The sequence below is a fragment of the Phoca vitulina genome, unplaced genomic scaffold (genome assembly GCF_004348235.1).
Source record: "Phoca vitulina isolate PV1807 unplaced genomic scaffold, GSC_HSeal_1.0 scaffold27, whole genome shotgun sequence".
NCBI classification, from domain to species: domain Eukaryota; kingdom Metazoa; phylum Chordata; class Mammalia; order Carnivora; family Phocidae; genus Phoca; species Phoca vitulina.
Window position 1 is genome coordinate 7,949,908 of NW_022589730.1, and position 27,575 is coordinate 7,977,482.

Genomic DNA, 27,575 nt, shown 5'->3' on the forward strand with positions numbered 1-27,575 from the left:
GCAGAGCAGGGAGCCCGATGGGGGGCTCGATCCCAGGACCCTGAGATCATGACCTGAGCTGAAGGCAGTCGCTTAACCAACTGAGCCACCCAGGCGCCTAAAAGTACTGAATTTTAAAAAATATTTTTCTACACCCATTGAGGACATCACATAGATTTTAGCTTCAATTTCTTAATATGAAATCATTTACTAATATTTTCTTGTCAAATGATCCTTACATTTCTGGGATAAATATAATTAGGCCATGCTGATGCCTTTTGTATCCATGTTTATACGTGAGATTGGTGAATTTTTTTCTCTTTGGTACTGTCCTCATCACACCTATATTGTTGAGTGCTTAGCTTATTAACTTTCCATCCCTATTCTCTTCCAAATATTTAAGGCTATTTTAGATATTTAAGGCTATAACATTTCCTCTAACTACCAACTTAGCTGTCTCATAAGTTTTGATGTAGTGTTTTTATTATCTTAAAGTTCCAATATTTTCTATGTTCCCTTATTGTGTTTTTTTTTTTAATTCAAGATCATATAGATGGGTTTTTAAAGTCCAAAAGTATAGGACTTTTTGGTTTATAATTATTGATTTCTATTTTTATTACATTAAGATAGGAAAACATGGACACATGGTATATATTTGGGCTTATGATTATTTTATACATTTTGTGACCTCACATATTTTTCATTACTGTTCCATGGATGTTTAAGAGTGATATGTTTTCTCTGATTTTTGTTTTTGCTCAAGCTTGTTTTATGTTGTTCATTTTTCTATTTCTTCAGAAACTTTTTTTCATATTATCTAACAATTTTTATCAAATGTATTTACTCAAAAAAAACTCATTATGATTGTCAAGTTTTCAGTATTTATTTATTTTTTTAGGTTGAGCCACATGAAATTACTGTTATTTAGAAGTAACAACCTACAACAGTGGCAGTTCCAACTGGTTCAACCTAATAAACAACGTGAAATGACTCAGGGGGAATATTTTCATTCCTGGGGCAACTAGATTCTCACAGAAATGCAATTCTTACTGAAGATGAGTTCATAATCAGATATTAAGTTGGTCCGAGGGTTGTGGGTTATTGTTAAGCTGTTTATCATGCAAGAATAAAGATGAAATTAATTCGTCTTTGCAAAACATGCAGTTTGCTAAACATAAAATGCTCACTGAAGAAAACAAATAATGACTGATTAAAAAAAAAAGAATTTGAATTCAGAAATAAGGACTGAAGTACAGAAGCAAAGAAACAGTGAAACAAATGGGTAGATCTAATATGCACTAACTATAAAAATAATAATAGTATTAAAAATTAAATTTGGAGTGTTTTCAAAAGAAGAGAGAAATAAAATAATAACATGAGGGCACCTGAGTGGCTCGAGCTGGTTAAGTGTCTGACTCTTGATCTCAGCTCAGGTCTTGATCCTAGGGTTGAGAGTTCAAACCCCATATTGGGCTCCATGCTGGGCATGAAGCCTACTTTAAAAGAACAAACAAACCAGATAACAGGAGTGTGAAATATGAAAGGAATTAAAAAGAGAAATGGAACTACATTTATACATTTGTTTTTACTTTTTGGTCAAATATATGTACTAAAGGGCACCTGAGTGGCTCAGTCAATTAAGCATCTGCCTTCTGCTCAGGTCATGGTCCCAGGGTCCTGGGATCCAGCCCCCTGTCAGGCTCCCTGCTCAGCGGGAAGCCTGCTTCTCCCTCTCCCTCTGCCTGCTGCTCCCCCTGCTTGTACTCTCTCTCTCTGTCAAATGACTAAATAAAATCTTTAAAAAAAAAAGTATATATACTAAAAATTTAAGTTAACTCTTAAGAGAATATATGTAATTCCAAACAAGTGGGGGGGCGAAGTAAAAATAAATGTGATTAAAAATAGCTAAAATAAAGAAGGGGAAAGAAGTAAATAAATAGTATTACAAACCAAAATAATAAAATAAAAGAGTGGAAAAACAGCATATGTAGAATCAAAATAAATAAAGATGACTGAATTTTCCTGTTATAAAAGAACAAAAACACATTTTGAGTTTTTGAGCCTGTTTTGATCATAAAACATCTATAATGACACAGAAATGCTGAAAGTAAATGAGAGATAAGGCAAAACAGAGTTTGGATAAAGAATTGTACTGCATTTGACAATTATAAAAGAGAATGATCCAGCAGGAAGATGTAATACCCCTGAACCTTTGATGAAACATTCCTTTGGGAAACTTTGAGATCATTCACATATCAAACTAGAATGATTAGGTTGAGCCAATAACTGCCATTACTGTGGATTGCTATGGGGTCCTTCATCATCTAGTCCTGCTTACTCACCATTGCCCATGGGTGCCATTTTCCCTGTGCTCTACCCACTCCAGATGTACCTGTCTTCCTTCTAATATACCAGACTTGCTTCTGCCTGATGACATTTTCTACGCCTACAATTTCTTTTTCAAAATTTTATAGGCTCATCTGCTTTTGACATCCGAACCTGAATTCAAATATCACTTCTTAAAGGAAATTTAATGGCCAATTCGCTTTCTTTGTCATGATTCTGATATACCTTCTTTGTAATGCTCATCAATGTCTGAATTTAACCTGCTTATTATTTTATTTACTTGGTTATTATTGGCATATACTTTCATGCGTATAAGTGTCTTGTTTCTCTTCTTCATCTTTGTGTCCCCAACCACATAGAAATAGCATATAAAAGCAACTTGATGCATAATTGTTGAATAAGTGAACAAATTACTATCTCTGCTAGATGGGATGTGCGCTTGTATTTCTTGAGACTGGACGTATATTAGGGATGGAAACCACATCTGTATTGTTCTCTGTAAATGAGATATATCCCCTAAGCCTAGGCACAGTATGGCAAACGTTGATGGAAAAAATAAAAATATAAATTCCACTTCCGGAAATATTATTGTAATCAAAAAATTATATACAGATGTGTTTACTGTGGCATTGTTTAGAATAGTAAAAAGCACATAATGTACATACTGAACAAGAGAGCAATGGTTAAGTAAATTAGGGCTTTGGAATGGAATATTATATATTCCTTAAATATCACTTAATTAGACTTTGTTCTTAATATAATATACAACTTAAAAATATAACAATTGACTTCATATAAAGTATGATCTTAATTTTGTAAATATATATGAATCTTATCTCAATTTCTATTTTTATCTATATTGCTATACTTATATTCTAAAAGGTTAACAATATGTGGAAGAATTAGTGGTGATTTTTAACTTTATATCCATGTATTTCTTCATGTCTTGGGTTTTTTTAATGAGGATGTATTCATTTTGCAATAAAATTTTTTGAATATTAATTTCAGTTAAATGTCAAATATTCATTCCTTGGAATTTTGGCAGGTTTTCAGAAATAATCCAAAAAAAATCAAGTTTCAATGGAAGACACAAAAGTTGCTTATTTAAGGGAAATGAAGCTTGATTAAGAAGACATTTACACTTTTGTGATGGAAACCACGTGAACTAACAACACAACAAGGCGACTAGGCATGTCAGCGTTAATGGCTGAAGAAAAGAGAAGGAAATATTCAGGAGGGAGAAAAGGGCATGAAATAAAAGGGATTTGCTCCTGGGAAAGTGATTTTGAAATCTCCAAAATAAGACATTTCTCAAGAATTTGGAATTGAGGGAGACATATTTGAACCTGCTGTAAAACTTAGTTAAAAAGCTTGAAAAGTAATAATGAAAAGTAATAGCAACTCTCAGGAGTTAAACCAACTAATTTACATATGCAATGTGCTTTAAATTGTTCCACAAAAGAAGCGAGGCTGTTATATGAAATTTTTAAAAGCAGTGCCCAAGCATATCGAACCTGACTTTGAACACCGGATTTTCCACAAATTGCCTCGATGGCTTCCATCTGGGTTGTGTCATTTAAAGCACATTTGAGAATAGCTGTTGCCTGCTTTTCAGAGGAATAATTCTTATAAACCTTGATTATGGTTCAAAGAGAATGTAACTGGGCAGAAGGGTTAGAGTTTTCGAATGTTTCATTCCACCTTGCCTTCAACTCTGTTCCCCTGGAGCAGTTACATAACTTTCCTATCCTTGTGGCCCTCTAGCTAGAAAAAATAAGACTGCGTGGGTTGATAATACTACTTTTGGACCTTAGGCAAGTTATTTTTGCATTTCAGATTCCTTATTTGTATTTATGTATTTATTTGAGAGAGAGAGAGCACAAGCAGAGGGGGAGAGGCAGAGGGAGAGGGCATATTGCTTATTTGTAAAATGGGGCAATAATAGGACCTATTTCAGACAGTTGTTGGAAAGATCATCTATCACGACATGGTATAAAGCGCTCAGTATATAAGTGGACAATGATACTGCCTTTTCTCCATCTATAAAAACTGCATCCATAACAATCTACCTTCTCAAGAGTGTGTGGTTTATATAAGGTTATATTTGTGAAATTATGTAGCATCATATCTTGTTGGTAGCAGATTGTGCAATAAAATATCCCTCTCCTTCCTATAAAGAATTTTCGAACATGTGACACTTCCTCACTGATGCCTCAGACCATGCATTTCTCTGTTGACACCAGTGCAGCAGTCTCCCCATGGGTATTTGTTGAATGTGGTTAAACACAGGTAGGTGCCTGTGAATTACTCAGCGAGAATAACATCTCTGATTTCTGGGCTCTTGGCGTCTCATGACTTCAGAGGGATGGAGTCAGTGCTGAGTCCAGGAAACAGGTAGTAGATTATGAACGAATAGCATATTGTGATTTTCACTTGTACATACTTCAATTTATTCGATGTGCCCTAAAGAAGCTATAACAGTAATGTAGATGCATGCTGGAAAATAAAATGGATCGTACTCTAGGATTTCTTTCATTTGTTTGTTTGGAAAAAATGTGAGGTTTTGTGTGCATGTGTGTGTGTGTGTGTGTGTGCATTTAAGAATAATGCTACATTTTACTATCAAAAACCTAGACAACTTCAAAATATTTTATAAATGAACTCATGAATGATGAACTATTTTCAAAGAAAAGTTTCCACTAATCAGGATGGTGGTAATTACAGTTACAGATACACACACAGGGCGTTCTGAGCCAACATCTCTTTTGAGCACAGACAGAATTCTACAATGGGTATGACAGGGCTCCGGGCAATGGCCATCCCTCAACCGTACACCAGAGAAGCCACTTGCCAAATTCATTTGGAAGAATGGCATTTTCTGATGAATGAAAAGATAAGAACAATTTCTGTCACAGAGTTGTGCGTCAGTAAGAAATTTTGTTTTTGTTTTAAGGTCATATATATTTTATCTTTGAGCATATATGTTAAAGACTTATCACTTAAAGTTGGCATTGAACTTCTCCTTCTTGTATTATGAATAGTTTAAGAAAAATAAAATGAAGATCCTAAACTCCTTACCAAACCAGTATTGTATAGCAATGGCAACCAAAAATATCTAAGAACACTCCCAAACTATACTATTCTTCCTGTGTTAAATATAGGCATTAACACATATGCACAAGTCTTTAATTCTTAACATAAATTTCTCTTATATAAACTTATATAACCATGCTCTTAGATTTTAAATATCAGATGTTTAAAGTTTGTAGCAGCAAACTTTCAATCCGCATCTATTATTTGTAGGACAGTAGAGTAACTCCTAGAACTTCATTGAAGGTCACGTGCAGGATTAAATCTACATGAACTCTGCGATTTATTCTCTGGCAAGTATCATTTCAATGATACTAATTCCTGATGTTGCTTATCTTTTCTTACCCTCCAATCATTATCAAGTCTTAGGATGCTGTATTCTCTGTTTGGCAGAAAAAGGACAATAAACGAAAAAAAAAACAGACGAAATACAATTATTAAGCCTGTAACCAGGGATAGGGTGTTAATTTTAGGACCAGAGATAGAGCTAAAGTTCAAAAAAAAACAAAAACAAAAACAAAAACAACAACAGGAAACAGAGGTCAGGGAGAAAAATATAATTGAACATTTTTCCCCTGTAGGTTCTTCTATGTATTTTATAATTTGTGATGTGTAGCCTAATAGGTACAATTTATGGATACACAGCAATGAGCTGGTATGGTTCTGTGTGTGTGTGTGTGTGCACACAAACATTTGCGTATGTGTGTACACGTGGGTGCACAGGCACTTACATACATGACAAAGACAGCTGAGCTTCAGTCATGGCTCTATTAACCTTTCCCTGAATTAATATTTTGTACTAGGTTTATTTACAACTGAATAAAAGGGAATATGTATTTTTTCCATGATAGTTTGATTAACATTGAACTTAATATGTTACCTACTATATTTAAAAGAATTGGGTGGGGGAAGCTTGAGGGAAAAAAATCAAGTATAGAGACCGGGTTTCAGGTTTAATTCAAATTTCAATTTCAGGTTTGAATTAGAGAGCGTGAAGCAATTTATGTTAATAAACCACTGGCAGATTACTCTAATCCTATATAACATCTGGTAAGTCTTGAGTCTTTTACCTTTATCTATCTTTATCTACTCCTTTTATGTATCTGGTAAATAGTGATTAAATGGCTGACTTGTTATATTTTACACTGTGCACCGTCCTTAGATTTTGTGTTGTGCTATGTCAGCAGAACCTAATTAACAATCTAAATCTTGCCTTTCACCTTTAGTCCAGCCAGAGAAAGCATCCCGAGAGAGAATAAACTGAGGAATAACTGGCTCAAGCAAAACTAGTCTACCTTAGTGGAGGAAGGAAGAAATTTCTCAGAAAGCCTTCTCCCCAAGTCAGGGTAGGCTGATCAGCAAGAATACATATTGGATGGGGGAGGGGGGACACTTCCTCTCTACTGAGCTGAATAAAGTCCTTCCGGGAATTTGCAATTTCTTGGCCTGAAAAAGAGGGTCTAATTTCCCTTGGGCTACCTGGACTGAGCCTTGTAAGGCCTGGGAGAAGGGGTGCATCTGTTTGAGGCATAAATGTCTTGTTTAAACTCACCGATAGGAAGAAAACAAATAGCTGAAGACTTAAGCCTGACATTTTTTTTTTTTTTTTATCTTCCATTAAAAACTAAAGTTTAGGTTTAGAGTTAGATTTAGTTTTTCTAGAACTGTAAAAACCAGAAACCATTTCTTAAAGGTGGACTTCTATAAAGTCTTTAGAACAAAAAAAAAATTCCTCACATATAGTAGAAACTCTGTAATAATATTTTAAAGTAAATACTAGAATAAATTGGAATAGGAGAGCATACTTCCCTTTGTCAGAGAAAGAAACATCTTAGTGGAAATATTGACGATAGTTAATAATTATTGAAAGTTTACACCTAATGTGGATGATCTCATTTAAGTGCCATGAGAGGAACTATTATCCTCATTTTAGACATGCAGAAAATGAGGCTTAGAAAGATGAGTAAATTGCCCAAAGCCACACAACTCAGGAGTGGTAAGTTGATATTCAAATTCAGGTTTATTTAACTCCCAAACTCAATATTTTAACCTACAGATGGCACTTCCTCACAACGACGGAGCCCTAAATTTGGCTAAGCCATGGGGATAAAGATCGTCTGAAGTTGCTACCTCACAAACGAATGGAGGAAGAGGGTTTATAAACAAATACATTGCGATATTAAAGTTATACAAAAACATCTGGGAGCATGGAAGAGGGGATGATTATGGATGACTGTGGCATGGGAGGAACATTTCATAGTGAGAACATTCGGAGCATTTTTATGGTGTCTATTTTGGGGAGCGATCAATTCATTTATCTCTAAAAACTGATATCCAGGGAGGCATTTGCTGTCTCTGCCTTACGCTTCTAAGGGAAGGACATGCAGTAACTGCTCATAAAGAAGGTTTACTAGAAAGTGTACATTTTGGCAAATGGCTGATGTGTGGGGGGTTGTTGGCACATGGCCACCAGCGGGCTGGGGCTCCCAGAGGATGTGGGAGGCATCTGGCTGCTACCACTTGCGGGGACTGAACACATCGAACACTGAACATACGGAGGCTCCTTTTACCATCGGTGTAATTTTCTCTTTCCTTTTTTTTTTTTTTACTTGCTATACAAGGCTTTTATTAGCTTTGCAATTCGGAAAGCATCATATGATGAAAATTTAAACAGAAGGTCCCAATGGAAATGATTTACAAACAGTGTGAACTTGAAACCAAATGGGCAGGAAAGGACAGAGGGTCGTAGTTAAGCGAAGAGTGAGTAAATCCTTTGATTTACCTCCCTAATCTATGTCAGAATTCTATTTACTGTTTTCTGAAGGTTATCTCTAATTCTAATTGCCTGTTTGCATCCTGTCCTTCTGAGAAATTGGAGCCGCCGATGCCCTTTTGGTGAGCATCAACTGCCTTCTGTGTAATCAGGTGCGCGCTGTGCTGACTCGGGGGGTCTGCAGCTTAATTGCAGACGTAGAGAGGGTAGAGTTGGCAGGTGCATATTAATCAGTGTTAATGAAAGCACAACTCCAAAAGTTACCACTTCTACAAGCGGCAACCCCCCCTTGATGAAGTGAGGCTGCTCAAGCTGCTCCAAACTGAGTCACAGTATATCCCATATAGTTTTGTGTATAAATAGGTGATGATATGTATCAGGGAAAATGTAAGGAGAGCACACGTCCCAAAGCCCACTAACCGGGGGACCATTTTCAGCCCACATTCTTGTCCCCCCTTCTCGTCAGTATAGCTGGTGGAAGACTGAAACCCAGCTCTCGGGTTTTGGGGGCAGAGAGACAGCAGCTCATAGCGCTTCCTGTGTTTACCAAGTAAAGACTAGCAGGAGCAAATATCTGTGGACTCAAGGCAATCCTAAAGCAAGAAGCAGACAAGCCAAAGGGTGTGGAAAGGGAAGATGGGTGCCCAGGATGGGCTGCGTGTAGGACCAGACATGATGATTCCTTCTGTAGGTCGGGTGAGAATTTTCCTCAGGGAGGAGACAAGGTAGTCTATCCTTCCTAATGCATTTTTAAATTCATTTTTGCATTCAACAAAGGCTCGATGAGTGCCTGCAGTGAGCCTGGGACCACCAGTGGTTTTTACTAGATTGATTTGTCATTTTCAATAAATGCTTTGCTGTCTTCACAAATCCTGATTTAAAGACCCTGCTACACAATCTGTCATATAGTTATGAGAACGGTGACTACAAGTCAAGGTGATGACCTTCCAAAGAAAAGCTCTAACCTGCTTATGGGGTTTCGCTTGTTCCTTTTTCCTTTTTCTTTTCCTCCCCAACCCCCTCTCACCTTTTTGGTTTTTTTTGAGTGTTCCTCATACTCTTGACACATCTGCTGAAGGTCTTCGAACCAAAATCACAATTCTAGCAATTTTAAACAAGTGGCATTTACTTTTGAGTCAGGAGTTCAAAATCATGTTTCCTTCTCTTGAAGTAAATGGTTTCCCTAAGTCTAGAGATAGCATCTCTACAATGTGTTGTGACGCAAACATTTTTCATAAGTGCGTAAGTCAGAGAAATAGAAACAAAATTACTTTCTAATGCAAACTAATCATCCTTATTATCTGGCAACAATCGGGAACAGGAAAAGTCTTTACTCACACCTTCTGCAAGAAGAGGTGACGTGATCCAGTCTCTCACAAGCCCCTTAGGGGGAGGGATTTTCCATAGTAGCTGCTTAGTCCTTAGCTAACTTGTACTTGTTAAAGCAAATTATTCTTTTTGTTAGTCTTTTGACTTCAGAGAGCTGGCTGGCGCACAAGACAGAAACCATAAAAACTTACACTTTCAGAGCACCATGGAGAAGCATGGAGAGATTTAGCAGATTATATTATATTCTTTCCCAAACATTAAAGTAAATGCAGGATGTCAGTATTGATACGTTGGTCTTTTAAAGAGTATCTCGCTTCTATAGTTATAGAACAGATGACAGAAATGAATCCAATAAACCTGAGCAAGCACGGTTTTGAGGGTGACAGGCAATTGAAGTTATAGGTATGTCATAATGTGGAATAGATTTGTTTTCACACCATGAATATTTTTTCAGTTCTAGTACATGTGCTGCTTCTTAATGAATCCCAATCTATGAAGCTTTAGATATAGAAAGCTTTTCCACCTTTACCTTCTGAATGAAAGCCTGCTGAATTTAATTCATATTGATCTCAGCTTCACAGTTAGAATGTAGAAAATATGATGAAAAATTCTAAAGACACATTTTTATTCCTCAATGCCCCCTGCAGTTTACTTGACGATGGCACACCCACCATCGCCCATTTTACCTTTGACTCTGGAAAATCAGACTATGTTCTCCTTTTGGTTTTTGCAATTTATTGAGTTATAAAATAACTCAGATTGGAAGCATCAAATGTAGTTTCTTGAAAAAAAATGTAGATGTGTATGAAGAAGGGGTGCTAAGCCTCACTTTTTCCATTTTTATTTCCTGTTCTGGTAGTTTTATCATGCCCTGATTCCAAGACGGTGAAGTCTGTGCCAATTACACACCAAAAAAACAAAAACAAAAACAAAAACAAAACAACAAAACACTACGGTCAAAGGACTCTTGTCCTCTGCTTACCTTGACTGCCTCAACAGAACAAAAGGAGAGTAAAATATATCAGCTTTGTCAAAGCATCACTAACAAGTTTACATCCTTATCTATCTCTATATAATCTACTTACTGATGATCTAGCTATCCATCTATCTATATCTCTCTCTCTATGATATAACCATAAAATGAGGGGTATGTAAAATGGTAAAACATATTGCTCTAAGAAGCATACAGTATAAAAGTACAGCCACAGTGGAGTGAAATGTAATTTACATCAAATACATTCTATATTTATTGGACTTGTAGTACTCAACTTAATCGATGCATATTTCTTTGTTACACAAAACAACCACCAACCAAGGAAGAATGTGCTATTGAGACTTCACAGGCAAACTCTTCATCATAATTGATAGAGCATTTAAATCCTTACCTTTGCTGGAAATTAGTAACCGTGAGATAGATCCCAGAGTGTCCAAACTGTTACTGATTCTATTGTATTGTAAGTCAACACTGTCCCCCTGTAAGTCTTCATCGATATTTTGAGAAATTTAAATGCGTTCTGGCATTTTTTGCTGGATGCATACGAAATTATTTCTGATGTTGTGCATCAGTCTAAATGTCAGCTCTCCTTTCAGAGAAAAGTTCCCCACACACTACCATGACAACAACAATCTTTCATTTGCTGGAATTACAGACCAAACTCTTGTCGAAAACCAAAGTTATCACTACATTGGCTCCAACCTTTTTTGAACTTATTTGTATTAACATCTGACTTTCTTTTTGCTTAGAAATTTGCTCATTTGTATTTCCTCATGAAAATGTCCCATGGTTTTATTTTTACTTCATTAAATATCGATATTGTTAAAAACAAGACAATAGGCTCAATATGGAGTCACTTAGGCTAAGCCCCAAAACGCCCACCTGAGACTTAGCACATAACTGAATTACAGTTTCAGCTCTCCCAGAAAAAGAATCTTAAACCAATCAGTGGGAACTACCTGGTCAGTAGTAGTGAGGTCATCGGTCTGACAGACTCCTGCCATCCCCTAAAGGAAAGTGACCTTGCTACACCAAATCCATTCTTGGCCAGTAGAACCTCCTTGTCCCTGCTCCTTTTGCCTATAAAAGTCTTTCTTTGTATGTAGCTCCTCAGTCCTCTTTTCTATCTGTTGGATGGCATGCTGTCTGCTCATGAATCGTTGAATAAAGCCAATATGATACGTAAAATTTACTCAGTTGAATTTGGTTTTTTAACAATCATTTCATATATAGGTTTATGTTTAAATAAAAATAACGTTACATTAAAAGTGTATTTTCTAATTATTTCTAATCCCAAGATCACGACTCAGTTTTAGCGTGTGGTTGCTGGCGTTTGTGGAAGGAAGCAAGAGCAAGATATGTGTCTCCTCTTTCTGATCCACAAAATTGTCAAGAGCCCCCTCAATCCTCTCTATTCCTGATCCTATTAAAGATTTTCTCATGAAAAGAAACAACACAAAAAGGTAATAACTACCCATAAGAGGGTTCATTTAAAATATAAAATGCAATTGTCATCAACAAATGACTAAAACTGTTCTGTTTTTCCTTGCAGAATATATTTTAAATCATTAATTCCCACTGACGAAATTCCATTAGTCTAGGTTGGAAATCCTGGCAAGCAAACATTGCTTTAAAAATACACCATTTCAGTTTCCTTGTCACCAAAACATTTTGTTGTTGTTGTTGAAACACTTAGTGTTGTTAATATGAGCAAAAGTTAAAGTATGAATGGAAAAACATTCTGAATGCCTAACTGTGCTGAAGGTCATACCGGTCATTCCTTCACCAGATATTTATTGGGTGCCTATTATGTTCAAATGTATTGTGCTCAAAAAATCTTTGTTGGATGAATGTGTTTTGCTGCCTTATTTTTCCAAGTTCCCACTTCCTTCAGTCTTGGTCAGCTGCTTGCCGCTGAAAATTTTATCTGAAGGATAAGATTATTCATTTTAAGACGATAGGGAAAGAATAGGAGAAAAAAAATGCCAAAGCTGAGGTTTATGCTGCTTTTGATGAAATACCGCTATCTATTAATCTGATTCATCTGGTAAACCATTCCCATTTTAGTTGATCACACATTCATCATTAGGAAAAACACAGAAGCAAAGTATTCACACTTGTCTCCTGCCTTGCATCCTCCAGAATTATTTCTATGTCAAGGTTTTGGATAAACCTTAAGACTTCTGTGAGTAGGTTTATGTAGCATTTTATTACAGAGCCTGAAATCAGCCTCCTGAACGGATATTCAATCCTATTTAGAAAAAAAGGATGCTAAGAAAGAAATCCTTTGTAAAATGGCATGAAACAGACCCCAGTACCAGCTACTTGTAGCTTTTGATAATATGTTTTGTATAATGTCCTAGTCAAGTTCCTGTGCCAAATAGGGTCTTCAGCCCTTAGTGACTTTTGGGATAATTTCTACTGTGAGTCTATGAAGTGATAGCTTTAGAAAAGCCACTGTAAATCTCAGAGCTCCCACTGTGGCCAGTGACAGCTGATAAATGAAAATGGAGGAAAAGCAAGCAAAGCAATTTGCATGACTCCGGGCCCACCTGTAGGAGGCTAATGGAGGTGCTGCTTTATTATTTTCAAGTTACTTGCCTTGCAGACTGTAGATCTCTCCAACGCTGTTCTGACGAGTGATGTGATGCCAGTATGCACTGCGAGGAAGAGATACCGATTTGGATAACGTCATTGGCTCAGTCAGGTTCGTCTGAAGCTAAAAGAAAAAGGAGATGTGTCAGGCTTTATGTAAAATATGAGAATGAAATCTGCTCTTTTAGAAGTTGAGCATTGGGGCGCTGGGTGGCTCAGTCGGTTAAACGTCTGCCTTCGGCTCAGGTCGTGATCCCAGGGACCTGGGATCGAGCCCCGCATCAGGCTCCCCGCTCAGCAGCGAGTCTACTTCTCCCTCTGCTTGTGCTCTTTCTCTCTCTCTCAAATAAATAAATAAAATCTTAATAAAAAAATAAGTTGAGGGTTAAATGTGGGGGACATATGACAGAATCTGTTACAGATACCTGCCTAATTTGCTGTTTAAGGTTAACTTTAAAAAAAAAAAAGTAAAATTATGACTCCAAACATATGAAATGAACACTTGTAGACGATTTGATCTCATTCATTAATTTGGAAGGAACAAAAAAGATAGTACAACTGATTCCAAGGAGAATTCAAAGGGCATACAGACAATCAGGAATGCTGGTAAACAGCCAAAATAATAACCAGTTGTAGCCACCGGACAAGTATATTTGCATTTCTATGAACAAGAATTATTTGCATTACTATCAGCTTTCTGCAATTTATTGAATTATAAAATAACTCCGATTGGAGGTGCAGGTGCTTTCAGAAACAGATACTCCCAAATGGTGCCCAACACAAGACACCATTAATCCTCTTCACCTATTTCAGTGTCTTACAATTTTTCCAGACACCTCCTCCCACCCTTACCCAATGGATCTTTTCTCAAATGGATCTTTTTCTGTGCTCCTGAAATAGGATATTTTACATATTAAAAACGTGTTTTCCCTGAGAAGCTCTGTGGTGAAAGTGTGGCATATCTTCCTATAGGAAACATAAATTTTAACGTTAGCCCCAGAGATCAACACAATGTCACTCAGGTGCCCATGCATATGATTAGTTCAAAGAGAACAATAATTTACATTGCATTTTCGAGAGAGAAATGTATTTTTATTGATTCACACCAGGTTTAAAAAAAAACACCCAGAAATAATTTTATGTGGTCTAAGGACACATTTCTCTGATGCAATCTGAGCAAATGTTCACTTTCTGACGGGCAATGGGCAATCCTCTAATCAATAAAACCTCACATTTCCTCCTTATTTAATACCTGACATTTGGCAGAAGTGGGAGCGGGAAAGATCATGTCTGTCAAGCCTAACCTTAGAGACCTGTATGCTCCCCGTGGTCTGGCCCTTTCCCACCGCACGCCCCGCCTCCGAGACTTGCCCGTACTCTGCGTCCAGTGTGAACAGCCTTCCTCCAAGACGCTGTCAGGAAAGCACCTGATGTGCTCTCACAGGCCCTTCAGAGCCCCATAAAGCTAAGAGGTTTTCACATTTAATGGAAGATGAAGCTAAAGGGTGTGAACATATTTATTTGATTTCACATTTTTAGCAGCAAGACCTTTCCAGATCGGCTATGTCTTGCCACAAATGTGCCCTACTCAGTGAATTTAAAGTCTGGCCCTGTTGAAGGTATTCTTTTAAAAAGATGCCTCCAAGTAGCGAACATTGTAACCAACTTTTATATTTTTCACAATTTGGTGCATTTCAAAGTTTTCCTTCTTATCAGGAAAATAGATGTACTAACCGTACGAACATCCCATGGTTGGTAGGTAGGGGTTCTGGGGGAGAAGCCAAATTTTGGGGTTATAATAGGGCAGTGCTTTCCAGAATCTTTGGGGTGCTTCTTAGCCAACCACACTTCTGGTTTTACCCCAGACCTAACAGTTGGGAGAATCTCTGTGGTTGGGGCTATGCCTGCGAAGAAGTACCCACAGACACACTGAATATCCATGACTGTAAGGGATAGCGGCAAGGCTCATTTTATGGAATTATCACTGGGACAAAAGGCCTTTCATCTTGAAAGCCAATTTCTCATGTGAGGTATAAACTGAATTCAACACACGCATCTTTAGTTAGTGTGAGCAATGCCCATTAATAAACACCAATTAATCCATAAAGCAAATCTCATGTTAATCACACTTCTGTCTACCCTTTATTTTTTCCTAATATGTTGCAATTTGTTTATTAGCATACAATAAGTCACCAGTGGTTAACTCCTCTTTCCCAAATTACTTTTCCTTCTATTTTTTTTAAATTCTGGGACATACATTTCTTCCAAATGGTCAGTCTTAAGCATCATGGAAACACAGTAAACATTTTTTTTTTTTTCTGGAAATAAATAAGGTGAGAATTTCCTCCATAAAAATTTCATCTGAATTGCCCTCTATTGTGTCCTTGCCTCGTGTCTCTATTTCTTGGTTTTCAGGTTACAGGAGACCGTTAACCTATTTCTTCCCTTGTCTCTTTAGTTCCTTTTTATTCTGCTTCAATATTTAATTCAGAAAAGTGAAAAGTCTATATTTGAAAATGCAAATGTCCATATTCTCCCAAGCTCTGTCCAAGGTACAGCTCTTGTCCACCATACCTCGGATGTTTAATTCTTCCTCTACACATCAGAGAATCCATTCCTCAGTCATTGTTCAAAACCAGGCATCGGGTCTGCTCACAGACCATCAAGCTATTCTGCTCCATGTCTTTCAATGGAGTCATGTCATTGGGAACACTAAATATGCATTACTTTTGTGGAGGATTGAAGACGGCTGCATTCAAACACAGGGTGCCTGGGCTCCCTCCTCTTAAATCTGGGCTGACTGATGACAGCTCTGATGAATAATGGAAGGCAGGCATGACATTATATCTGTTTTGGCTCTGCCTTCGATGACCTCTAAGGCAGATTCTCCTTCCCTCCACCTGTCCTGAGTTACTGTGGAAGTCTAACTACTTGGAGGTCGCCATGGTTGGAGGAAGCCCAAGCTTACTGTGTGCGTGTGCCATGTAATTCAAGGTTTGAACCCTTCTTAGAGAGACCAGCAGTTCTCATTTTACAGATGGAACATCACAATCCCCCAAATTCAGGGATTTGCTGAAGGTAGATTCCCAACAATAGAACCTCTAATAGAAAACAGTTCTCTTGATTTCTGAGTCCACTGCCCTTTGGACTTTGACGTTGATCATCTTGGGAAAAATGAGCTTCCTTCCCAACATGTTACAATATGCAAAAATACAGCTCTGTACCTTGAAAGCACCTACCCTGCCAAGAAATAGCAGGGAGGTCCTGAAAACTGGTATAATTTTTGTCAAGGTACTGCCCACCAACACCTTTTCCTGCTTTTACCAAAATAATTATCCAGGTTACCTTATTGCCTTTTGCAATTTTCCTTTGCTGTTTTGAGACTCTGCCTCCCTCTGTGATAAACATTAACGCTAATTTGTGTTCCCTTACATAAATTCATCTTTATATTAACAAAAAACCTGCTAATCTATTAATTTTACTTTTGCTCTGTATCTCTCCATTTATTGACTAGAAAATTTAAAGTCATATTGCACTAAAGACACAGATCTCAACAACTGGGAGAGGAAAAAGTTAGCATTTATAAATGCATTTATGAGTCATTCCCTACGTGCCTGGCAATGTGCAAACTGGTTTCATATGTTGTTCCATTTGATATCCATACAAATTGTCAGTAATTATGCCATCTGAACTTTGCAGACAAGGAAAATGAGACTCAGAGGGATAATATAATTTGTTCATGGTGACACAAGAAGTGAGTGATGTCTCTGAGGCATCAAAGACAATGATGTTGAAGAGAAAGAAAAATTCTTCCCCTACCTTTCAAGGTCTTCTAGCTGGACTAAAAATTAAATTTACCTGAGACAGGTTCACAGAGAAAAAACCCCAAAGTTTTCTTACGCGTGCATGAAGGCCCAATAACGAAATTGAGACCCAAGGAAATGATCAAGGCAGGAAGTTTTTATACTTTTAGACAAAGAAACAATAAATCTGTGAGGAACTGACAGGACAAAGAAAACTTAACTTTGGGAGCTTCCATTAATAAGGAACTCTAAAAAAAAAAAAAAAAAAAAAAAATAAGGAACTCTAAACAGAATTTGGGCTACGGTAGTAAATTAGTAAAAACTAACAAGAGGGGCTGACACAAGCTTCTCAGCTCTGAATTCCCTGTCTCCAGTGGTAAGAATGTCTCCCTGTCTCCTGGAACAAGGAGGGTGCCTTTCACATGGGAGGTTTCTTTCCTGCTTTCAGGGGGACACAGGAGGGTCTGAGTGTCCTTCTTGCAATGCCGTTTTTTAAGTAGCTTTAATTCAAAATAATCAATATGCCAATGTGGCACATTTGGGGGCAGCCTGCCCCTGGTGCCTGCAATGTCATTTCCTCTTCACCACAGTTCACTGTAAAATCAACTACTGGACCCCTCTTCTTCAGGGAGCAGATATGTGGAGAATTGCACCAACTGGGTCAATTCCACTGGACCAAGGCAGGAATGCACATGACTGTCCCCTATGTTGAGAGGAGAAGGCCACAGTGGGTGTGGCCCAGTCCCAGAGTTGTCATGCACACACGCACGCATGCTGGCTTGGCTGTCCGCACACCTGTTAGCAAGCCCTAACTCTATCGCTGCCTTGTCGTTTGACCTCAGGTAACACACTTACACTTTTTTTTAAGACTCAATTTTTCTTTATCTCTAAATTGGACTTAATATAATCCACCTCAAGTGTTGTTATAAATATTTCATAAGATGATACTTTTAGAGTGAAGAGCACAATGTTTGTCCCACTTGAAGCGCTCGGTAGAAACTGCTGGCTTACTCTTGCCTGGGAGAGGCAGCTGACACAGGGACGTCTGTGGATACATGCGGTCAAGACATGGGCATGTGTCCAAACAGAGCTATGGAAGGAATGGCAATGAAGGCAGTCACTGTCTTAGATCCAAGTCTAAGAGCTTAATAGAAGTACAAAATCCAAGAAATATGAATATGAGGAATAGATGGTCAGTAGGGGCAGGTTGGAGAGGGAGGACACAGGTGGGAGATGGTGAGCAATGCTGGTGGCAGGGTGTGGGGTGTGTGTGTGTGTGTGTGTGTTTGCACACACACATAACATAAGCCAGGAAAGGCCAGTCTCAGCTTTCCTGGTATGATGAAGAGTTAAGAGATGTGAGTGGATATGTCAACATGTTTGCTTGTATGTCTGATACAAGAGGGACTGGGTAGGGAAATCCACCGTGGAGAAGCAGCACTGAAATATCCAAGTGGTCAGGGGACATGCTGAGGTAACATGTGGGATATATGGTGGAGGTAAGACACAAAAGTCATGCTGCCTAATAAGGAAATGGTGAATACAAGTACAGTCCCGGTCGAGATCATTAGGTTATTTGTTCTTGGAAAAGAGCTCATGAAACTTGAAAACTGTATAGAAATAGAAACCCCAGAGATCTTTAGGCAGCCAAGCTCAGCACTGTTTGGATTTATTCAAACAGTCCTCTTAAGTTTGAAGGTTTACAGGCAATTGGTTTTTCACAGACTTGACTTAATTTTCAATAGGGGACAACTCACACTTAATCTTCCATCTTATTCAAGATAATTGAAAAGGAATTAGAAGATACCTTGGTGAGTTGGTACAAGACTAACAAACACTACATCGTTTATAGAGTCATTTAATGGAAGTTGCTAGATGTCATTTAGAATTGGACTTTGCGGAGTATTATTCTCTTTAAACTTGAAACAAAATGGAAGTTATCATTATATGTTTTAAACTATGTATTGACCACAATACTTTCATGGAGTGTAAAAAAGCTGAGCTTTAGAATAACATCAGAAATTTTTACAAACATATGCATAAATACTTTGAACACCATTCTTATCTGTCATCAGTAATGCTTTTATTTTTTTTATTTTATTATGTTAGTCACCATACAATACATTATTAGTTTTTGACGTAGTATGTATATGTATATTCTTTACTCATCTATTAATCTATTATTTGTAAGTAGATGCATTTACAGAGCTACTCTCTGAATATAGGAAACAGGATGAATACATATTGGAACATTAAATTTCATAGCTGTTGTAAATAAAATGTTCACTGTCTTTTGATTTTGAAATGTGTAAATATCTAGAGGCTGTATTAAAGTTTATATAATTAATTTCCAATGTCTGCACATAATGAAAGCTGGGATGAACTTTTAACAGTGGTTATAAAATTTTACCCACTTAAAAAATAAAGCGAAATTTTTTTCTTTCCAGTCATTTTATGACTTAGCTAATAACTGGGCTTTTACTCAAGACTAGTTGGTATTCTAACACTCTGAGTAGATATTATTATTGCTCCTTCCTTCCCTCTTTGAAGAAAAGGTAACTAAGGCACAGCAAAGCTCTTTCTTTCTCTAGAATCTACCTGGTTATTAGCCACTGTGCTGCCCAGCTTCAACTACTACGTGTGCATTCACTGACTACACCCCAGAAATTGACAACTATGCTCATACCTTTGAAAGTAAGCCTAATTAACTCCTCACGTGATTCTTTTTTTTTTTGAGCCCCATGTGATTCTTACATCGATTTTGTAGATTTTGGTTTGCCCACTACTGGTCTACATTTTTTCCTTCTATTTTAGAGTACTGTCCCAAAGAGAACACGGTCTGATTCTTTGGGTTGTCTGTGTATGTGCCATAATTATATGTTTGTATGCTGAATTATCTTGATTGACCTTTGAAATCTATTGTTTTTGTTTAAGGAAATCATTCTCATAATTGCCATGAGCAGATTGTATGCCCATGGATAAATAAGACTATCATAGTTAAAAAGATAAGAGAGAAAATCATTCGTATAGAGTTTCCTCATTATTCTTTGATTCTAGCAATAGAAATAAAAGAACAAAATTATATTTTTTAATATGAAAATTGTACTCTTTTATGTCAGGCAGTCATTTTTCTTACACATTATCAACTCTAATCAAGTTGATTAAATGTAAAAAATATATATGAAATGCATTTTCTGAGGTGACATCTAGAGCATCTATGACAAATTTTAAGAAAAAAGAACATGATATAAATAAAATTTGTGCTATTATATTGTGTTACAGCACCACTTGCTAGAAAAATCACACACTGACCTCTCCCCATTTCCATCTCATTTGTGGATTTACGCAAAAATGAATATTTTTCTTTGTGTCTGTGTGTTTAGAGACTATATTTTCTTTAGTGTTCTGACACTGGGACAACAGTAAGTAAATGGATTAATTAGGATCACAGGTCCACTTTAGTTATCAACTAGAATCATTTGTTCTAATTGGGCTTGTGTTGGTTCATTACAATCAGTGTCTATCAACCAGTAAAAGAAAATTTCACAAATATGCAAATGGCATTTCCCAGCAGGGAGCTGACCATTGTCAGTAGTAATGAAGGCTCTTGTCTTGTGATTAATAATTGATAATATTGAGCAACAGAATCATGACTAGAACTTAGAAGAATAAATTTATTAGCAGATATTCTTATATATTAGATGTGACACACCACTTGCAATCACAAATCACACATTAAAACTTTTCCTAGAATTTCTTAAAATTCTCTGAATATACCTAGAAAAGAAATTGCAAAAAGTGTTAAAATTTTTCTGTGTACTACTCATCAGAGTATTTTGCTTCCAATTTTTTTTAATTTTCAGTGCAGGAAAACTAGTTATTATTTTTTTTGTAGCACATAGAAATTCCTGTAAAATGTGGGTATGAAGAATGGTTTCACTAGAAAGAGAGCCAAACTGCCTGGGATAGAGAGTCCATTCTGGAAGGCTTTCTCATTTCTTCACCAAATTATAAATGAGCCCATGGTACTCATGGTCTCAAAAGATATGTGCACTTGTATTGAATTGAAGGATATTATTTGGCTACCCTTGGGAATAACAATTGAGTGTCTTCACAGTACTTCTTAAAACAAGTATTACAGTATTTTGCACACTCTAAGATGCCATCAATTGAAAGACAAAACACTAATTTATGCAGCACTCTGAAAGAATAGAGCTTTCAATTAAACTGTAACTCATATTTGACTTGAGGGATGTTAAAATGTGAAAAAAATGTGCATCTTGGAATTGATGGAATGTAATAGTGTTTCCCTTCTCATGCAACTATTTAGACAAAAAAAAAAAAAAAAATCATTTCAGGGGCTTACTTGGGTAAGTTCTGTGATACACCATAACTCTAGGAGGGCAAATTCCCTTAATTTCTCATGGCTATTTGAATTAGTTTTCCACGAAGCCGGCTTCATTCTTTCTCTCTTCTCTTGTTCTCCTCTCCCTTTGCCTTTCCCTGAGACGTTTTCATCATTGATATGACATCATCACAAAATTTCCATCAAAGATACCAAAACTACCCCTTGAGCTTGTTCATAGGGGTAGTGTAAGACAATGCTGCTTCTTCAGAAATATCTTTTCATCTTACGTTATAAAAGGAAATAAGAGAATTTGTTTTCAAATGGTTTTTGTTCAAAAGGTTTATTGTTCTTGGAACAGTGAGGTTTTTGTTTGTTGAGTGCGTGAGTTTAACTTGCTTTTATTCTGTATATTTCTACTAACAAGAGCATGTAAAATGACAATAGAGAAGGAAAACACTCTGTTTTCTAAGCAAGCAGTTTTACATGAGAATCTGTTTTCCTTTTTTTTTTTTTCCTATCCACCAGAGCTTAGGACAACCATAGGATTGATAGCTTTGGACAGCAGTGCATGCAGCCAGCCCTGCTGGTGGTGTTTGGGGCATTAAAGCGGTCTTGCTATCTTGCTGGTATTGTAATAACACTGACGCTATTTGTCCTTAAACTACACAGAGTTCTTCTGGTGACCAGGTGGCAAAAATTACTGGAAATAGGAGCATTCCAAGTCCTGTTTTTAAAAGGATACACTATAATTCTTACTATGGGAGGCTGTCCTGCAAATAGGCTTTTAAATTACTTGCAATGTTACAAGGTTCGAAGTTATTAATGACAATGCCCCTCTCCTTTTATTTACTTATTATTGATAAGATATCAGGAAAATTCATTTTTAAAAAAAATATTCATGTCTTTTCAGTTCCTCCTTACCTATGGGCATTTTATAACACATGTAAAGCTTACAAATGCAAAATCCAAATTTAAAAGAGAACTTCTTTTCATATTGTGTGTGTGTGTGTGTGTGTGTGTGTGTAACAGATCCATGAAAATTAAATTATTTCAGGGCATTTGAGGCCTTGTCATCTCCGATGATTTCAGCCTCACCAGGCGGAATCACAAGGGCACATTTGTGATGTGGTTTCTAATGAATAGCTTCGATCACAAAGACAAGAAAAATTTCCTTGATAATGCGGCACATGGGTGGCAGCGGACCTATAAATGCTTTTAGTAATAGCATTCAAAGACCTCTGAGGGTTTTAAGAACAAGAACAATCTCCGTGAAAAGGGAACAAATTCGGGAGGTGCCATTTGCTTACACATCTAGCTTTAGTCATTTCCTCAACGATTTGAATCTTAGTGAATCTCTCAGAAAGAGTTCTAGTTCAAAATTTACTACTTCAATCTTCCATGCACCCCCAAAACCAAAACTGTCCTCCGACATAAGATGTTAACAGGTAAAGAAAATACAGGTGTTAACAGGTAAAGAAAATACAGAGGATTGTTAGCCCCTTTTATGACCATTTTCTGAGTCCCACTTGGACAGGAGAGTGAGAAGCTGAAGCTCTACATCTGAAAGCAAAAGGGGAGGCGTGTCTTCTTGTAGTGCAGAACTCATTCCTTATGGAGGGTTAAGTAAGGAACTTCCAATAAGCTGGTGATCTAAGAAATCGGTCAGAGTCCATTGTCATGACCACAGAATGAGCCCAGGGGGTGTTTCCAGTAATGCTGACCAAAATCTTGTGATGGCATCATCTTACCAATCTGATGAAGCCATGGAAAATGTTTGATATTTCAAGGAGTAAAAGGAGTGAGATCATCTTACTCAGGTAGTATAAATTACTTGATCCCACAAACTTCTGGATCACGTGAGAGAAAGAATTTCTTGCTCTTCTCTTGGGTTCTGTGTATCACCAGGCAGCTTACTGAGCAGAGTAAACCGTTTACAAACCTGTGAATGGTTAATCCATGGCTAAACTCTACTTAAAAACTTCCTGAGTCGGTTAATAGTAATTAATTCTTTTGTTATCTTTTCAGTGAAGGAAATAAAAATATTTTTAAATAGCCTTACTGATTTAATGATTCTTGTCATCCTTGTTATCTATAGTGCAAATGCACTGTTTTATTCACAAGGCTGGGGACTTTTTCTAAATATCAGATTCTTTTTTTTTTTAAAGATTTTATTTATTTATTTGACAGAGAGATAGAGAGCACAAGTAGGCAGAGCAACAGATAGAGGGAGAGGGAGAAGCAGGCTCTCCGTTGAAGCAGGGAGCCCGATGCTGGGCTCTATCCCAGGACCCAGGGATCATGACCTGAGCCCAAGGCAGATGCTTAACCGACTGAACCACCCAGGCATCCCTAGAGATCAGATTTCTCAAACAAGAACAGAAACATTGCTTAACTTAGATCATGGAAATGTATCAAAATATGTTTGTTCTTGTGTCTCCCCTTTTCCCCCCCAGAAGGAAGGTAATAAACAAGGGCAAACCAAGGTTTTAACCACACATGTGACGTCAAAAGATTATATTGAATTCTCTGTTATGGTTAAGAAATGGTTGTTGAGATATTATTTTTCATTCATATTTGTTTATCTATAAGACAGTAACACTGTTAAATCCTCTCTCTTTAAAAGGATGAAAGTAAATGTGTCAGAAGCTTGAACAACAATGTTCGGGGGCATTTATTGCTTATATAGCTCGTTCCTAATTTGATCTTGTAATGTAATAAATGTAAATGTAATAAAATATGTAAACATTTTCCATGTGCTCAATAACAATCTCACATGGCCCATTTTTATTTTTATTTAAAGATTTTTAATTTATTTATTTGACAGAGAGAGAGAGAGAGAGACAGTGAGAGAGGGAACACAAGCAGGGGGAGTGGGAGAGGGAGAAGCAGGCTTCCCGCCGAGCAGGGAGCCTGATGCGGGGCTCGATCCCAGGACCCTGAGATCACGACCTGAGCCGAAGGCAGATGCCTAATGACTGAGCCACCCAGGCGCCCCTCACATGGCCCATTTTTAAAACTGGAAAGCCAACGAGCAGTGTCATCTTCTTATTTTGTAGGAGATACATAATAAATAAGATGCATCATTTTTATATTTGACGTTTGGGGGTATCTCTCCAGCTCCCAAGTTGTACTTTTGCCTAGTTTATAACACAGGCGTTCATTTTATTTAAATAAGCAAATGAAGAGTTAGAGAGTGTTTAATACTACTTCATAGTTGTTGGAACTTCTTCTTTCAAAGAGATTTGTGCATGTCGAGGCAGTCTCTTAAAAGAAAAAGTAAAAATTTTGCCTGGGAGCCCTGGAAATGTTTACTTATGGTCCCAGAATTTGAGGAATTTGGGCAGTCGTCAGGTTGTGGTAGCATGGCCTCTGAAAACCTTAGCCTGGCTTATTCTGAAGAATGCACTCGGTATGAAATAATCTTATTAGTCTTAACCTTCAGAGAAAAGCGTAGCTGTGCAATTGTGTTTGAAATTAAACCAAATGCTCCATTTGCACGTATGCACCAAACTGCTGGAGTCTCTGATTTTGTGATTCTTAGAAACATTTGGTTTCTTTGGTGAGACTGCTATTTAAACACCTGCCCCACTTTTTCGTCTCCGAGTGCCCAGGTCCATGGAGCACCCTCCTCCTACCCAGCTGCCACCTGCCTGAGATCTTAGTCAGTGGACTGCTGGTCGCTAACCCCTAACAGCATGTGCTTGGCTTGGCTCTGGGGACATGCTTCTCAGCCGCACAGGACATTATCATGTTTATCACACGTAACAGCATCAATAGCAAATGCGGATTAAATTTTGTTTTGCAAATTTTTTGGCACAAGATTGTTAGACATACTTGAAAGGGATTGAAAGATACTATTTAGCGACAGTTGGGAATAACAATTTAGAGTCTTCACAAACATTTCAAGTCTTATAATTACTCAAAATCACTCCTACAGATGGATCACTATCGTAATAATGAACCTTTTCATGGTACTTGCCATGTGCCAGGCCTGTTCTCAGTACTTTACAGATTTTAATGCACAAATGCCTCATAACAACCAAAGAAGTAGGACTACTATACCCTCATTTTACAAAAAAAGAAAATGGAAACATTTAGAAGTTAATATCCCAAGATGCCCAAAGTGATACAGCCAGGAAGTGGTAGAAATGGGATGTGAACCCAGGACACATACCAAGGGCTCTCCTTTACAGCAGACAATACGGTTTTGTAAAAGAGCTCTTGGCATTTCCTTCACGGCAATACAATTAAATGACTGTACTCATGAGCATTTTGCTGTTCAGAACGGCTATAAGTAAAGCTACCACTGTTAAGTGTAGTTAATTGTTAACTGTTACTAATAGCAAGTGACATCACACTGTTAATTTTAGTTGCAAACACCAGTAGACTCTGAAATAATTTGAAATTTGGTAGTTCTATTTTCTCATTGATTTAAGCCCTTGGATAAATGTCATATTAATTAGATAACTGTTAAAATGGTTTACATTTAACCCAAATCTTTCTAGGAGACTAAGTTATACCAATGTCTTATTAATGCTTCTATAATTAATCACACAATCATATTAATCCTACTAATGTTCAAACCACTCACTCATCCCTATGAAAGGCCAAATGTCCTGCATAAGGCCTGGTTTTCACTTGTTTCGCTGAGGTATTAGGAAAGCTCTTTAAAGCTTTTCCAAGATAGACAAAAATGTGTATGTAGTATTGACAAAATTAGAAATGCGTTAAGAATAACATAAGATCATTTGTTAAATTACTTTTTGTTTTCTTATACCTAAAAGATAATTTTGTATATGTCAAAATATTCTATAATGGATAATTTAAAAAATGTTATATAATGGATAATTTAAAAAATCAAACAAATATAACACTACATACAGGACTCTGTCCTCTTTAAACTGGAACAGAATTATGAGTGTCATTCCAGTGAGCGACCCACCTATTTTCCAAAACTGCACCTGTCCCTTCATTAATGAAATCTAATGCCTCTCTATAAATCTTGAAGACTAGTCACCTCTTCAGATTATGGCCAATAATCACTCCATTATTTGCTTTTCCAAGAAGTTAGTAGTTGAACTTATAATTTTTTCTCAGCTACTTGTAAAAGTTACTATTTCAGATTCTTTACTAAATGATTTCTTAGCTTGACCACAAAGCTGTAGGATAGTAGGATACTCAGTATACTATATATATATATATATATATAGTATACTGTTGGTAAACCGTATAAGCTCCTTCTGCAAATATTTTATTATTGGCTCTGTAACACATACAGAAAGAGTTAGAAGTTTCAGAGAATCTAGGACAAATATAAAGACAAAAAGAAAGCAGAATCCTTTCTGGTAGTAACTTAATTTCCCTGGTTATTTTGGGCCCACAGTTGAATCTCTGATGGTCCAACTGTATGTGGTGATACGCAGAGAGCATAGCTCTGTATTTCATTCTCTATGCACCCACCCCTCTTTGGGTAACTGTGCCAACAGGTCATGGGGAGATACATGGAGATACATGGAGTGCATAGCTCCTTACCTGTGGCCACAAAGAACTTCTTGGGGCATATGCTGAATAGGGCATTAGAGACATGGGATTTGGTAACTGGGGTGAGCTCTCAGGGCTGGGGGGGGTAGTGGACACCGGGATGCTGACGTGAATGGGCCCACAGATACATGATGTGCATCAGACCTCAGCGACATTCATTTCCAAGCTGTTAGGTTACCAAGGAAGGAGCCTTACCCGGGCCTTCTGCTCCATTTCTAGCATTAATCTTTCATGTTGCTCAGCTATGGCCAGTGTCGCAGAATGGACCTTCTGATAGATCATTTCTCCTTCCCTTGTTTGAAAAGTGAATAGTCCTTCTCCTGTGTCACACATTCTGTGAGAATAGAGATAGGGAAAGAGATGGGTCTTCATGTGTTCAAGTGCGTAACAGTTCTCCATGTAAAAGATGCCCGTGCCCTGTGTCACCCTCCTCCTTGACTTCCATGGGAGTTAGGGAAGCAGATTCAGCCTTGACCAAGCCAACCAACCAACAAGCATATCTTTAAGTGGTACATGAGACGGAACGAAGGGCAAAAACCCATGACTATTTGCAATTTTAAAGATGGATCGTTCAAAACTGTGTACAGAAACAGATACAAGTGGGTTCAGCCACTGCCGTGCAGCACTCACATTTGTCTTCCTAATACAAGCAAATAGTTGTTTTCTTTAAGGAATTTCACATTTGTGTTATCATACCACTATTTCCTATGATTTGAGAGCTCCTGAAATGTAAAGAACTTAAGGAAAATCTGAACTTTTATACTCACTCTAGTAGGA

At 37.3% G+C, this 27,575-nt stretch overlaps 1 protein-coding gene across 1 annotated transcript in view; it reads right to left on the minus strand.

The window, feature by feature from the left end:
• DOK6 (docking protein 6) overlaps positions 1–27,575 on the minus strand; it is a 373,232-nt gene that overhangs the window by 62,944 nt on the left and 282,713 nt on the right. Inside the window, exons 6-7 of the mRNA XM_032422703.1 lie at positions 26,994–27,132; positions 13,113–13,230 (exon numbers count right to left, since the gene is read on the minus strand). Coding sequence (XP_032278594.1) covers positions 13,113–13,230; positions 26,994–27,132 — 257 coding nt within the window. The remainder of the gene's footprint in view (positions 1–13,112; positions 13,231–26,993; positions 27,133–27,575) is intronic.